General features: G+C 54.5%; 1 protein-coding gene across 1 annotated transcript; it reads right to left on the bottom strand.

The window, feature by feature from the left end:
• Positions 1–8,995: 8,995 nt before the first annotated feature.
• LOC133082516 (melanoma-associated antigen 9-like) lies at positions 8,996–9,796 on the bottom strand. The gene has a single exon (XM_061179123.1). The coding sequence runs from the start codon at positions 9,794–9,796 to the stop codon at positions 8,996–8,998; it is 801 nt and encodes a 266-aa protein (XP_061035106.1).
• Positions 9,797–14,938: the final 5,142 nt, after the last annotated feature.

Genomic DNA, 14,938 nt, shown 5'->3' on the forward strand with positions numbered 1-14,938 from the left:
TCACCGTGGAGCCTGTCCCGGACATACAGATGGCCAAAAAGCAGATGAAAAGATGCTCAACATCGCTAATTTTTAGAGAAATACAAGTTAAAACTACGATGAAGTACCACCTCACGCTGGTCAGAATGGCCATCATTAAGAAGTCTACAAATAACAAAGGCTGGAGAGAGTGTGGAGAAAGGGAACCCTGCTACACTGTAGGTGGGAATGTCAGTTGGTGCAGCCACTATGGAAAACAGTATGGAGGTTCCTCAAAAAACTAAAAATAGAGTTTCCATATGATCCAGCAGTCCCACTCCTGGGCATATATCCTGACAAAACTCTAATTCCAAAAGATACATGCACCCCTATATTCATAGCAGCACTATTCACAATAGCGAAGACATGGAAGCAAGCTAAATGTCCATCGACAGATGAATAGATAAAGAAGATGTGGTACATATATGCAATGGACTACTACTTAGCCGTAAAAAGGAATTAAATAATGCCATTTGCAGCAACATGGATGGACCTAGAGATTATCATACTAAGTGAAGTAAGTCAGACAGAGAAAGACAGATACCATAGGATATCACTTATATGTGGAATCTAAAATATGACACAAATGAACTTTTATGAAACAGAGAGAGACTCTCACAGACATAGAGAACAGACTTGTGGTTGCCAAGGGAGAGAGGGGTGGGGGAGGGAAGGATTGGGAGTTTGGGATTAGCAGATGCAAACTAGTATGTATAGGATGGATAAACAACAAGGTCCTACTGTATAGCACAGGGAACTATATTCAATATCCTGTGATAAACCACAATGGAAAAGAATAATTTTAAAACGAATGTAAAGAGAAAAGAGATACTTTCCTGTGGACAGATTGAGCAGCCCAAGCTTAGCTACAGGTGGCTTCAACCCAAACAGGCATGAAGAGTTAGATTGTCAGTTCAGACACCTGAATAACAGACACTGTTGCCCTGTCAAGAGCTTCACAGACAGAGACCAGGCAGGCTTCTCAGAGTCCAGAGCCTTGAAGGTAGGCACCACGTTGATGAGGTCCCAGGGAGTCCTGGAGCTGCTGCTTTGCAGGCCTATAAATTCAATTTTAGCAGTTCCTCCAGAGATAACCAGGTCCTGGGGGCTGCTCAGTAGAGACAATGGGACACTAACACACAATTTATCAATCTCAAGGTTTTTCACTATTGAGTGGAAATTTGCAGAGAAGCAAGCAGAGGAGGCAATAATGATTTATGTGATAGTGGATCAGAGTTGGAGACATCAGTAAGCACTCTTGTTTAGCTTAATATATATGCAGATGATTACATATAAAATATTTAGAGATATATAAATAAAGAGTAGTAAGCACACATATAATTCTTTGCTCTGTCAGCCAAGGGGTCCTAGAAGCCATGACACCCCAGTAGCAATGAGCACACGTAGTGCCCAGATCTAGTTTTTTCATAGCATTTTACCATAAAAGGAACAAGGGCTCCATGGAGAAATTGATGATTCTAGAATTGGGACAGGAAATATGCAAAATGAGCCTGGGGCATCTTGTAGTGTGTGAAAATAAAGTGCTCAAAAAAAAAAAAAAAGAGCAATATTTCCAGGGGTACGACAAAGGTATGTACGAAGGGAGCTAACAGGAAGAGCACCGAGGGCCAATCCTACAACAATTTGAAAATAAACATATATAAAGTTGTATTGGATTTTACCCCAAAGTGTCATACAAATACCATGAGTCCATACTGAGGGAAATAAGTGATTTCTTAATTACGTAAATAAGGAAGAATAGACACACCTCCCATAGAGAAAACTTCCAGTTTATACAGGTACTTGCACTTGAAGAAAGTGCAGCACAACTCCTCACCCCTGAGGTGTGGACCACACGCAGTGACTTTCTTCCAAAGAGGACAGTATGAAAAGGGGGCACAAAACAGTCACCTTACAGGGTAGACACCTGACAAGCACTACCTCCGCCGGATGCTCAAGGTGAACGTCATCAGTGCTCAGTGGTGCTAATGGTGTGTGCGCGCTTGGCATGGTGTGATGAGAATGGGATTGTACATCTGTAAGCCTCCTCCCCACACCCATAACCCCAGACGAATCATGAGTGAAACAGCAGACAAATCCCAGCTGAGGGACGTGGTACAAAATATCTAACGAGTGCTCCTCAAAACTGTCAAGATCATCAAAAACAAAGAAACTGTTAAAGCTAAGAGGAGGCCAAGGAGACATTACAACTAAATGTCATGTGGTTTCCTGGCTGGATTCCTGGAGTGGGAAAAGGACATTTAGGTAAAAACTACAGAAATCTGAGTAAAGTATGGGCTTTAGTTGATAATAATGCATCAATACCTGCTCATTAATTGTAATAAGTCCATCATATTAATGTAAAATGTTAGCAATAGAGGGAACGGGTGAGGGGCGTGTAAGAATTCTGCTATTTTCACAAAATGTTTTCAAATCTTAAAGGAAAAGGTCAAAATAAATAAAGTCTATTGACGTTTTCAAAATAAAAAGGACAAAAGGAAACTTTGGACAAAAGGTGATGGGTATGTTAGAAAAGGAAATAGAAAGGAAACCAAACACAAGCACACAGAGCCTGTAAGTGTGAAACAAACCCTTCCTAAATTATCTTCAGCTTTCCCTCTCCCTTAACCTCCAAGCCCGTATGATACACAAGCCCGGCCTCTTCCACTGCATAAACATATCTGGAATGCACTTTCTTCTCAAGCCCCGCAGTCACTGCCTTGATCCAGCCTCATAGATGTTTGCCTGGACTACGGCAGGAGCCCCCTAATGAGGCCAGGTGTAGACCTGGAACCCCGTACTTGCTCAAGAATGGCTTTAGGCTGTCTGCCAGTGTTACTTCAAGAGGTCTGTCAAGACCCAGGCAAGATTCAGCTTGTCGCCAAGGAAACGGGAGTTCAGAGCAAACCATTAGGTGTGCGTGGGGAAACACAGGGGCTTCTCGAGGAGCGGGACCTTGACTGAGAGTCCTCAAGCCAGGGCTCCTGTCTAACCTTCCCCACTCTGGGTAAGATTGGTTTGGGAACTGCGTGGTGTGTGCCCACACAGAGGCTGCTGCTAAAGACGCTGCATCCTGGAAATGCCTCCAGATAAGTCAGCGGGGTTGGGGGGGTGCTTTGGGCCTCTTAGCTGCCACGACCCTGAGGCAAGACGTCACCCACACCTGACGGTCGCCTCCAATAAGGGGCAAAAGGAGTGTCTGCTTCCAGAGGTGCACTTCTTCCATCCTGGAGTATCCCGCAGGGACGTGTCCCAAGAGTACACATTTCATGATGGGGTCCAGGGCTACAGCCTGGGGAAAGGTAGATCTTGGATACGCAGTAATAATAGCCCCTTGGCATTGAGCACCTACACTGGGTCAGGCACTTCATATGCAGGTGACACCTTGTGGCATATTTGTTAGGGGTTAAATTATGCCCCCCAAAAGATATGCTGAAACCCTCATCCCCAGTACCTGCGAGGGGAACTTATTGGGAAATAGGGCCTTTGCAGATGTAGTCGAGTTAAGATGAGGTCATTGCAACAATCCCACTACTGGGCATATACCCTGAGAAAACCATAATTCAGAAAGAGACATGTACCACAATGTTCATTGCAGCACTATTTACAGTCGCCAGGACATGGAAGCAACCTAAGTGTCCATCGACAGATGAATGGATAAAGAAGATGTGGCATATATATATACAATGGAATATTACTCAGCCATAAAAAGGAACAAAACTGAGTTGTTTGTAATGAGGTGGATGGACCTAGAGTCTGTCATACAGAGTGAAATAAGTCAGAAAGAAAAAAACAAATACCGTACGCTAACACATACATATGGAATCTAAAAAAAAAAAAAAAAAATGGTTCTGAAGAACCTAGGGGGCCGGTCAGGAGTAAAGATGCAGACGTAGAGAATGGACTTGAGGACACAGGGAGAGGGAAGTGTAACCTGGGACGAAGTGAGAGAGTGGCATGGACATATATACACTACCAAATGTAAAATAGATAGCTAGCGGGAAGCAGCCGCATAGCACAGGGAGATCAGCTCGGTGCTTTGTGACCACCTAGAGGGGTGGGATAGGGAGGGTGGGAGGGAGACGCAAGAGGGAGGGGATATGGGGATATATGTATATGTGTAACTGATTCACTTTGTTATACAGCAACAACTAACACACCATTGTAAAGCAATTATACTCCAATAAAGAAGTTAAAAAAAAAAAAAAGATGAGGTCATTAGACTGGGCCTAATCCCATATGACCGGTATCCCTAAAAGAAGAGGGCAAATTGGCCGTAGGCATGACCAGAGGGGAGACAGCCATGTGAAAATGAAGGCAGAGTCTGGAGTAATCCAGCCATAAACCAGGGAACACTTGGGGACATCACGAGATGGAAGAAAGAAGAAAAACCCTCCTCCAGAGCCATCAGAGGAAGCACGGCCCTGCCAGCACCGTGATGTTTTTCACTTGAGCCTTCAGAAAAGGGAGAGAAGTCGCAACCCCACTGGCGGCTTCAATTTGTGGTACCTTGTTGGGTGGCTCCAGGAACCAAACACAATCTCATATCAAGGCTCAGAAGTTGTACTGTTACACTCTCCATTCTACAGACGAGGACACTGAGAGCCTGACGCCGGACCCTGCTCACGGGGACTCTCCTAAACCCTGTCAAGACGCCACCTCCCCTGAAATGAAGATGAGACCCTGGAGGAGAGGTGGGATCTAGCACAGAGGGCGTGAGGATGGAGAAGGTTTCATCTGGACGTGGGGGTCCGAGGCACGGCCCTCTGAAGGCGGCTCTTCTGCGCAGGCTCGGGCCCTGCTCTCTCCTTCCACTGCCCACTCTGCTCCCTTCTCTCCCGGCGGCGTGGTGGCCCCACCTTCTCCTGCAGGCTCACTTCCCCCGGCAGACTGGCTGTCAGGCAGGCGGTAAGCCGGCCTTCAAAGCACGGGGACCGCCGGGCTGGTGGACTCTCACAGTGTCCTCACGGGCGTGAGTGTCTGTGCCCTTCAGGGTCCTGTGGATGCACCTCCTTCTGGATGCTTGAGCGCACGTGGCTTTGCACCCTGCTGCTGTCTTGTGAATGTCCCTTGGCTTCACACCCTGCATCCCGCCACCATCCCAGCCCTATCCCTGTGCCCAGCCCCGTCCCTGTGCCCAGCCCCAGCTCAGGGACCAAGGACAGGCAAAGGCCCGGGACCCCTTACTTGCTCACGAGGGCCCCTCAAGCAGCAGCCGGCGATGTTTGCCACAGAGGAGGGTAGGCGAGAGGCAGGCAGGAGGTCAGCGCTTTGCCAAGGGGGCTGGAGCTCAGAGCAGACTTTAGCTGGGGCCCGGGAACGGGGGCTTCTCGGGAAACAGGGCCACGGCTGAGACAACTCACACCAGCCCCTCACGGGGCAGGCTCAGGGCACGTAGAGGACGTCAGACCTTCCCGCTGATGGGCAGGGAGCTCCCGTGTGCTCTGCCGCGCCCTGGTCAGGACTGGCTGGGTGCCGGGGTGGTGTGTGCTCGTCCAGAGTCTACTGGGGAGGGTGCTGCTGCCCCCCTGAAAAGTGCCTCCCGGAATGTCCCTGGGGTGCTCTTGGCGTGTCCCGGCCGCTGCTGCCCTGCCTGCCGCGGCCGTGCCTGGGCTAGCACTGTCCCCCATCAGTCAGTTCACTGCACGAACGGGCACTAGGAATCCCTGCTTTCCCCCGGGAGTGCCCCACGGGGGTCTGGTCCTGGAGCACCCATTTCCTGCTGGGGTCCAGGGCTGCAGCTCACCGGCAGAGGCGCCTGCTCCCAGCGGCCGCCCCCGGCCAGCCCAGGGCAGGTCACATGGGGTCTGGTGGGCGCTGCCCCTTCCCCCTCTCTGGGGCGGCTGACCCTCTTCACAGCCTGCGTCACCGGGACCCCAAAGCCCTCTCCTGCCTGGCTCCTTTCCAAGTCCTCATGCGGGTCTGCGGGTGGCTGGGGCCTGGGGGAGCGTCCTGGGGACCACCCCTGCCATCTGCTACAGCCTGCCCCTCTGCTCAGACACCCTGATCGGGGACACCACAGTCCTAGCCGGCTCTGCGCGTGGCTCACAAGACGCCCCTCTGCCTCTCACACTCAGGCTCAAAAACCAAAACCTCACGGTCACATTCAGAAGGCCATCAGTGTACTCAAACATTTGGGCATTACGTAGGGAACGATTTCAAAATAACTCGGAAGCACAGAGATTCGCCCCACATCCACGCGGCCATGATTATCATTTACCAACCACGAGGAGACTCGCCGAGTGGCTACATCACGTCCTGCCAGCTCCACCCGAAGCATGATATTGGTGGGAGGGGATGCTTCTCTGGCACTTTCAGATAAACATACATGCATGAGGTCATCAGGACCGGGGCCTAAGCGGCTCTGAGTGGGGGGACAGGCAGGGCAAAAGCCAGGCTGGGCAGACCGAGGCCAGGTTCCGGAGAGAGTGGGCGCTGTGGGCAGCAGGGTCACCCCCGAGGGGGACTCGGGGCTGGGCCCCACGAGGACGCCCCCGACCCCAACAGGGCCGTTCGGCAGCTGGCAGCTGCCCTCCTGACAGAGACCCAGCACAGCCCCGCGGGGACGGATGGGTGCAGCTCAGGGACCTAAGGGTGCGGGTGGCTTGGGGGAATTCCCTCCGCGGGCTCCCTGTGGGGCAGCCTCTCTCTGGAACACCTCCAACCCTGCCCAGGGCCTTAAAGGCACAGAGTCTGGCATCTCACATCTAAGGGTCAAAGGTGCAGGACTTAAGACCCTGGGGGAGGAAACACAGTGGTCTGTGTCTGTGTTGTCACGGCTTGAGGATTAACCCCCGGCCCCGCTGTGCCTTCTACACAGATGGCCGTGACAAAATGCTTCTGCTCAGAATTCAGTGGCAAAAGGTCATCACATGACCCCTCCTAAGGAAAGAGGACTGGCAGTGCTGTGTCCCCATTTGTGCGGGGAGGAGAGGAAGACAAGATGGGGACGAGCACCTGACGTCTCTCCAAGTCCACACTGCCTAGTAGAGGCTCAACAGAAGCAGCGCTTACCATTTGTGATGACAAAATCCCCTTCTTTTCCGGCAGGAGTGTCTGAGCAGGTCACATTGGCCTTGAAATTCTCCTCCTTTTCCAAGTGCCCACCTGCTATGCGGCAGGTGCTTCAAATCCAGGATCACAGGTAATGTTCACGTTGCTCTGCGGCGCTCAGCAGGGAGGGCTGCCTCTTTAGCCCCCGGCGCCGTCTGCACCTCCCACTGCAGTGACCTCACAACCTCATTAGGCCCAGAAGTTGCTCCTTCCTTTCGATGCCAGGTCACAGCCCGAACCTGTGGGTCTCTGATGCCGCCACATTTCTGAACCTGCCTGAACCCGGGGACACTGGCGGACATTGCTTCTTTAGTGGCTAGGACTTATTTCTAGTATTATTCTGATCCCAGACTCTGTCCCTCTCTCCTCTGGAAATTCTTTTCTTTTCATGACATCTCAGAGAATTTGCAGCTCCATAGGAAACGGAATAGAAAACCAGCCAAAATTGCTGCTCTGTGTGTTTTACTCCTGGAGGATACATTATTCAATTTGGATGTGTGTGTGTGTCTGTCGGCGGGGAGGGAGGGGTGGTGTTTTCCCCAGCTGGGCGCAGCTCACGCAAAGCTCCCAGGATTCCAGTCACACAGCGACTCCTTTCCACTTTGGCAGCCTCTCTTCGTTCAAACCACCTATTTTCATCCGTTTCATCCCAGTGAAATCTAGACCTTGCTCACAGGTGGCCAAAGTAAACTCCAGGTGACTAAAATAGTCGTTTCAATATAGTTGGTAACTGGCTCTCCCAGGGCAGGGAGAGCAGGGCCAGCCCAGGGAATACGGAGCAGTACTTCAAAGCGCAAGATCCTCATTTCTCTGGAAATCCTTGCAGATGGTGGGGATAAAACACCTGCCGCTTCAGTGTGGCCACCGCAATGCGACAAGAGCCGGCGCCCCTTCCTTCCTGCCCCAGGACGGGAGTCCTCTCACCTTTATCCATGATCCAAAAGGACATCTCACAGCCATGTCCCATTTCAGACTTTCCCCTCAAACCCAAGACACACCGCCTGCAGGTCTGGCTGCTGCCACCACCCAGCTTCATCACCATCACCTCCCACAGAAGGAAGCCCCGCTTCCCAAAGGCCCAAACTGCCCTGGCTCGGGGCACTTACACTCCAGGGCTCGCTCCTGGAGCCCCACCGCCTCGTCCCATGTTGACTTGTTCTGTGGGACCTGGGGGACGTCTCACCACCTTCCTCATGTGACTGCGGCTCCTAGACCATCACCCTAGGTGTGGGTGTGTCCTGCTTTTCCTAGCCTTCCCGCTACTAACACAGGCCCTTCCAGAGAGCAGAGGCTCCGTGGAGGTGTGCGGAATAAACAAGCCAGTGGGCAGGGGGCTTATTGACGCAGATTAATCTTCTCCTACTTTCTTAAAATACCCATGCAAATCCAACTGAACAGAGATAGTTAGTTTTATAGAATGACAGACAAGACAGGGAAGAAGCAAGAACTGGAACTACGATTACTTTTATTTTTCTAATTCTTCCCCCATCTATATTACTGCTAAGTACTTCCACATTTCCAAAAGAGTTCTAACTCCTATTCCCTGTTATCTTGTACACGGTCACAAAATGAACTGGGATATTTCCCAACCTCTCTTACAGAACAGCAAAACTCTTGTTCTTGAACTGGATTAGTACAAATACATGTGGGATCAAAGTCATGCACAAAGTTAGACACTGAAGCTTGTTTAGTCTTCTATTAAAAGAACCAACATTTGACAAATTTCTAAAGAAAACAGAGATGAAATTCCATGTCATCATACACAACAGGAACCCAAAGATGCTACACACCATGTTCCCCCCATTCGCAGGGGCCCTCACTACTTGGAAACTCGACCGCTCTCTCTTCAAACTCAGAGTGAAGGACCAACCTCACTTCCTACCAGTGAACTTGGGCCTGGAAGGAGCCTGGCTGCTGCTCTGGCTCAGGCTCCCTCTTCCTCATCACTCACAGCCTCTGCACACAGGGATGGGAAGGACGTGGGATCCAAGGTATTGACCCTGGGCAGATGCTCCAGGACCTGACACTTGCTGGTCTCCGCGTAGGCCCGGGGACCCCACAGGAACTCGTAGCGGGCGGGGTCGCTGTGGGGCACCTGCCGATACTCCATGTAGCCCTCCTGCACCCACACTTTGGTGAGCAGCTCCCCGGGCTCCCCATAGATGCAATGCTCCCTCCCGGCACACAACCCCATCACGCTAAGTGCTCCCCAGACCTCCTCCTCAGAGGCGCGGTCACTGTACAGGGTGATCAGGCACAGAATCAGCACCAGGAGGCCGGCCTTGGGCATGCTATGCCCATCGCTCAGCACTGCATCACAGGTGAGGCCCAGGGTGGGGACCAGGACGTAGGTGCACTCGCGGGGGTCCACCTCCTTCACATCCACGCCAAACACCAGCTGCATGCACTCGGAGGCTCGGCTGAAGACCACGGGGAAGTGGTCCCGATGGTCACGGAGGACCATATTCAGCATCTCCGCCTTGGAGATTGTCTCCTTGGTGCGATACTTGAGGAGCAGGAATGCCACCAGGTCAGCCATCAGCACAGTAAGTGCCTCCTGGGGCAAGGACTCGGCATAGGCAGAGAAGGAGGGGGCGACGGGGGAGGAGGAGGACGAGGGGGATGCGGCCTCCTCCCCCGCAGCCCCGAACAGCTGCGCCTCCACCGGGCCCTGGGCCTGGACTGGGTCCTGAAGGTCTGCCTCAGGCTGGCGCAGCTCACTCATCTCGACCAGGGACCTGATGACTGGGGTCGGGCCGCCGACGGGAGTCTGGGCAGGGGTGACAGATACGGACCACGGACCTGGGGGAGAGAGGGGGTGTGAGCGGCCTCGGTGGAGAAACGCACCCTGGGCAGCTCTGACAAAGGCCACTTACAGGGCTCGCCTGGAGGGGTGCCCTCGGGCCTCACAGGGGCGCTCCTCCTGGGCGGCCTGTCCCCTGCCAACCTGAAGAAGGAAGCAAGGGGGCTCCTCAGGGTGCAGCCAGCACAGCCCCAGGTACCGACCGGGGCTGAGAGGGGTGTGGGGAGGTGCAGTGACTTGGGCCTTGTGGGGTCCCCTCTGTTCTGGGACGGGGAGCCCCTGGGTGCACACTCAGGGCACGCACCTCACCTTGACTCCTGGCGCTGCCTGGGCCTCCTCTGCTCTGTGGCCTGAGGACACGTGCCTCAGGCCTGGGCCTTCGCCTCCCGGTTCCTGGAGCCCCTGTAAGAGGAATGGAGGGCGCACCTCTTGTGTAGATTGTGGCACAGCCCTGGGCCCCTCGGTGCTGGTAGGAGGGGTGGGCCGGACTCTGTGGGCCCCCCTTTGTTCCGGGGATTGGGCTCTCCTCCGTCCTCTCTCGAGGTCCACACCTTGACACCTGGCAGATCCTGGGACTCCTCCCTCTGCTGACCTGATGTTTCCCCTCAGACCAAGGTCCTCGCATCCCTAGACGACTCCATCCCCAACCACGTGGCAGAGGTGAGACCCTGCAAAGTCAAGTCAGCCCTGCCTGGGACCTCCCAGGGCTGACAGCATGGGCGAGCTCCTCTGAGGTCCCCTCTGTTCTGGGGTCCGGGTCCCCTATGTCCTCCCTCAGGGTCCTCACTTTTACCCCCGGCAGGACCTAGGATATCCCCCATTGCCCACCTGAGGCCCTGCCCCTTACCCCAAGTCCCCACTCTCTCTGGGACCCGGATGTCAGGAAATGCTGCCTGGGGTCATCCCGCCCCGGTGTTGCCCAGGGCTGACCACACGGATGGGTTTCTGTGGGCTCCCCTCAGTCGTCCCTCAGGGGCCTCGCCCTCACTCTGGCAGCACCTGGACTCTCCCCTCTATCGATCTGAGGCCCCGTCCTTTACACCGAGTCCCCAGGGTCTCTCAGACCTGATGGGGAAATAAAGAAACAATGCGTGTGCTCATCCTGCCCCGGGGCCTCCCAGGGCTGACGGCAGGGTCGGGGATCTGTGGGGTCCCCTCTGTTTGGGGCCCAGCGTCTCCTCAGTCCTCCCCCAGGGGCCTCACCTTGACTCCACGCAGGACCTGGGATTCTTCCCTCTGCGCACCTGAGGCCCCGCCGCTTTTACCAGGTCCCCAGTCTCTCTGAGACCCGGATGTCAGGACAGGCCTAGTGTGCGCATACCACCCCGGGGCCTCCCAGGGCCGACTGCAGGGACGGGAATCTGTGCGGTCCGCTGTGTTTGGGGCCCAGGGTCCCCTCAGTCCTCCCTCAGGGGCCTCACCATGACTCCCAGCCGGACCTGGGATTGTCCCCTCTTCCCACCTTAGGCGCCGCCCCTTATAGCAGGTGCCCAGTCGCTCTGAGAGCCGGACGTCAGAAACTGCTGCATGGGGTTATGCCCCGCCATCGCCATCCAGGGCCCACTCTGTTCTGGGGCCCTGGTTCCCTTCAGTCCTCCCTCAGGGCCCTCACCTTGATTCCACGCAGGACCTGGGATTCTTCCCTCTGCGCACCTGAGACACTGCCCCTTATACCCGCTCCCCAGTCTCTCCGAGGCCAGGATGTGAGGAAGTACTGCAAGTGCTCATCGCGCCCTATGGCCTCCAGTGCGACCTGGAGCTTCTCGATGCCTCATGCAGTAGGCCAGAGCCCCTCCCTGGACCCCCACAAATCCATCTGCCATGGCCAACAGCCTCCACCAGATCACAGCAGCCCCAGCGCCTCCCCTCTCAGCATCACTTACGCCCCTCGTGGCCAGGCGGCTCCTCCCCACACCCCCCCACTACATCCCCCCATACACCCTCCCCCACCCCCCAGCTGGTGGTGCTCTGCTCTGGGCCCTGGAAGCCGGGCGCCCCCCCATGCGTAGAGATGACTTCCTCTCTCACCTCCCCACACCGGGGAGTCCTCCCCCGAGCACCCCCAGAGCCAGGGGCTCTCGCCTCTCGCACCCCAGACGCAGAGCCCACCCCTCTTGCCCCCGCCCACCCGGGAACCGGAGCCCCCTTCCTGCCACGAGCGTCCTCCGCCCCCACCCCACCCCCAGCCCCGGTGGGAGCTCCCCCAACGCCTACCGCACCCGCGCCCGGGAGTCCTCCCCATCGACCCGCGCCTCCGCCAGGAGTAGCTCCGCCTTCTTCCCGCCACACGCAGCAGCCGTTAGCCCTCCCCTCCTGTCTCGGCCCGGGGTGAGGGGTTGGGGGGGTGGGGGGGTGGGGGGGGTGGGGGGGTGGCCCGCCCGTCGCGTCGTCCCCACGCCCACAGCCAGTCGTCCTCTCCTCTGGCCCCCAAAGCCGGCCCCACCCGCCCAGGTGGAAGCCCTCCGCTCCGGACACCCCCACGCTTAGCCATTAGCCCCACCCTCTGCACCCCGACTCCAGAACGCCACCCACAAGCGACCCCGGCAGCCAGCGGTCCTGTCCTGGGACCGGCACACTGGGCGACCCTTCCCCCAGCCCCCTTCAGCCCGCTGCCCTCCGCCGCCCCGCCCCCACTCCCCATCGAGCAGCCTGTAGCCCTCCCCCACCCCCACTCCTTCCCAGCGCCCCCCGTACCTGCGGAGTCCAGCCCCCGGCGAAGCCCCCGCCTGTCTCCTGACCTTCTCTGACTCTGTGGATGACGCCGGAGTCCCGCTCAGAAGGGGCTGAAGAGCTCGTCTCAGCAGTGCAGCCAGGAACTGTGCAGCCGACTGTCCCAGGCACTCTGTGCGAGCGCCACGTGGGTTTCCGGGTGCTCCCGGAAGCCCGAGGAAGATGAGGGAGAAAGATCTAGACGTCTCCTTACAGAGAAAGTGGTTGGATCAGAAGAGCACGTGAGGAGGCGCTTTGCTAGGGTAGCAGCAGTAGCCATGCGCACTGAGGGCCTGAGGTCCCAAGGCTTGGCGCCTCCGGAAGCAAAAGACACGCCCATTGGCCTTCCACCAATAGGAAGGCCTCCCTGCAAGGCTGCCGAGTTGGAGGAGCAAACTTGGAGATGCTGAGCCCATGGGGGCACGTTGGTCAATCTGTCTTTACAGGTGGGTTTCTACTGTGATTGACAATGTCAGAAAACTATTGTTTTTCCTTTTTCTTCTTTTTTTAATTTTTGAATTTTATTTTATTTTTTTATACAACAGGTTCTCATTAGTTATCCATTTTATACATATTAGTGTACATATGTCAATCCCAATCTCCCAATTCATCACAGCACCACCCCCTCGCCCCCACCACTTTCCCACGTTGGTGTCCATATGTTTGTGCTCTACATCTGTGTCTCTACTTCTGCCCTGCAAACCGGTACATCTGTACCATTTTTCTAGGTTCCATATATATGCATTAATATACGATATTTGTTTCTCTCTTTCTGACTTCCTTCACTCTGTATGACAGTCTCTAGAACCATCCACGTCTCTACAAATGACCCAATTTCGTTCCTTTGTACAGCTCAGTAATAAAGTGCTAGTAATAAAGCTCTTCTTTATATGGACTGATTTCTTGTCTAGTTGTATCAACTAGCCATCTTCTCACATGGCAGAAGAGGATGAGGCAGCTGTCTGGGGTCTCTTCTATAAGGGCAATAATCTCATTCATGAGGGCTCCCCCCTCATGGGCTAATCACTTCCAAGGGCTCCACCTCCAAATCCCATCCCTTTGGGGGTTAGTATTTAACAAGTGAATGAGGGGGAGAGGTTTACAAATATTCAGTCCATAGCACTGTCTGCCCAACTATTTTTGCTCCTATGTTCCCTTTTTCCTGCTGAGATAATCAAGTTTTTCAGTTACATTTTAACTGTTCTACTGCCTTTTTAGGAAATTATCAGTTTTCGCTAAAACTTTACAATTCACCTATGAAGTGGAAGAAAAACCCTCACCATGTCTGGGTCAGCAATGTGCCTACCCTACCCTCTCACTGGAGAGGTGTCCCATGGGTGCTGAGCAGGAATCCTACTCTGGACCCCCACCCTCACCCCCAGCAGCCCTTTCCCTCCATTGCCCAGAGCAAAGGCCAGACTCAGCTGAAACTTTCAGGGAAATTTACTAAGAGAAACATTGACTGAAACCATTGAACAGAGGGCATGATAACATAGAGGGAACTTCTAACAGCCACCGGAGCCCACGGGTCCCGGCACCCCCACCAGCGTACCCAACAAGGTGCCTCCGCTACACCCCACCTGGCGGCCCTCCTTCCCCCAACAGTCTCCCTTCCTCAGGGCCCCGCGGGTGGCCTCTCGCCAGGAAGATGGTCGCCGGCAATGCCCGCTCCCCCCAGGGCAGCCCCTCCCCCTCTGGCCCACATGCCCGGGGCCTGGCGCTGCCCTATGGTGGGGACAGGACAGTCCCACAGCAGGGCACGTGCCACTGAGCCGACGACAGGGTGTCCCGAGGAACAACGGGGTGGCCTTCAGTTGTACTGCTAATTACTTTGACATTTCCAAGTAAATTCCTATTCCAATGCCATGTTATATTGTTCAGGATCACAAAATAATATGGGAATCTTACAATTTGTTTTACACAATTGCAAAACTCTTGTTCTTGAACTGGATTAGTACAAATATATGTGGGATCAATGTCATGCACAAAGTTAGACACTGAAGCTTGTTTAGTCTTCTATTAAAAGAACCAACATTTGAAAAATTCCTAAAGAAAACAGAGATGAAATTCCATGTCATCATACACAACAGGAACCCAAAGATGCTGCACACCGGGTTCCCCCGACAGGCCCGGGCCCTCACTGCTTAGAAGGGTGAACGCTCCCTCTTCAAACTCAGAGTGAAGGATCAGCCTCCCTTCCTGCCCCACGGGAGAAGCTGCTGGACGTGGGCCTGGAAGGAGCCTGGCTGCTGCTCTGGCTCAGGCCCCCTCTTCCTCATCGCTCACAGCCTCTGCACACAGGGATGGGAAGGACCTGGGATCCCATCCAGTGGCCCTGAGCAGATACTCCAGGAC

This window comes from Eubalaena glacialis, chromosome X (genome assembly GCF_028564815.1).
Source record: "Eubalaena glacialis isolate mEubGla1 chromosome X, mEubGla1.1.hap2.+ XY, whole genome shotgun sequence".
Taxonomy (NCBI): Eukaryota; Metazoa; Chordata; class Mammalia; order Artiodactyla; family Balaenidae; genus Eubalaena; species Eubalaena glacialis.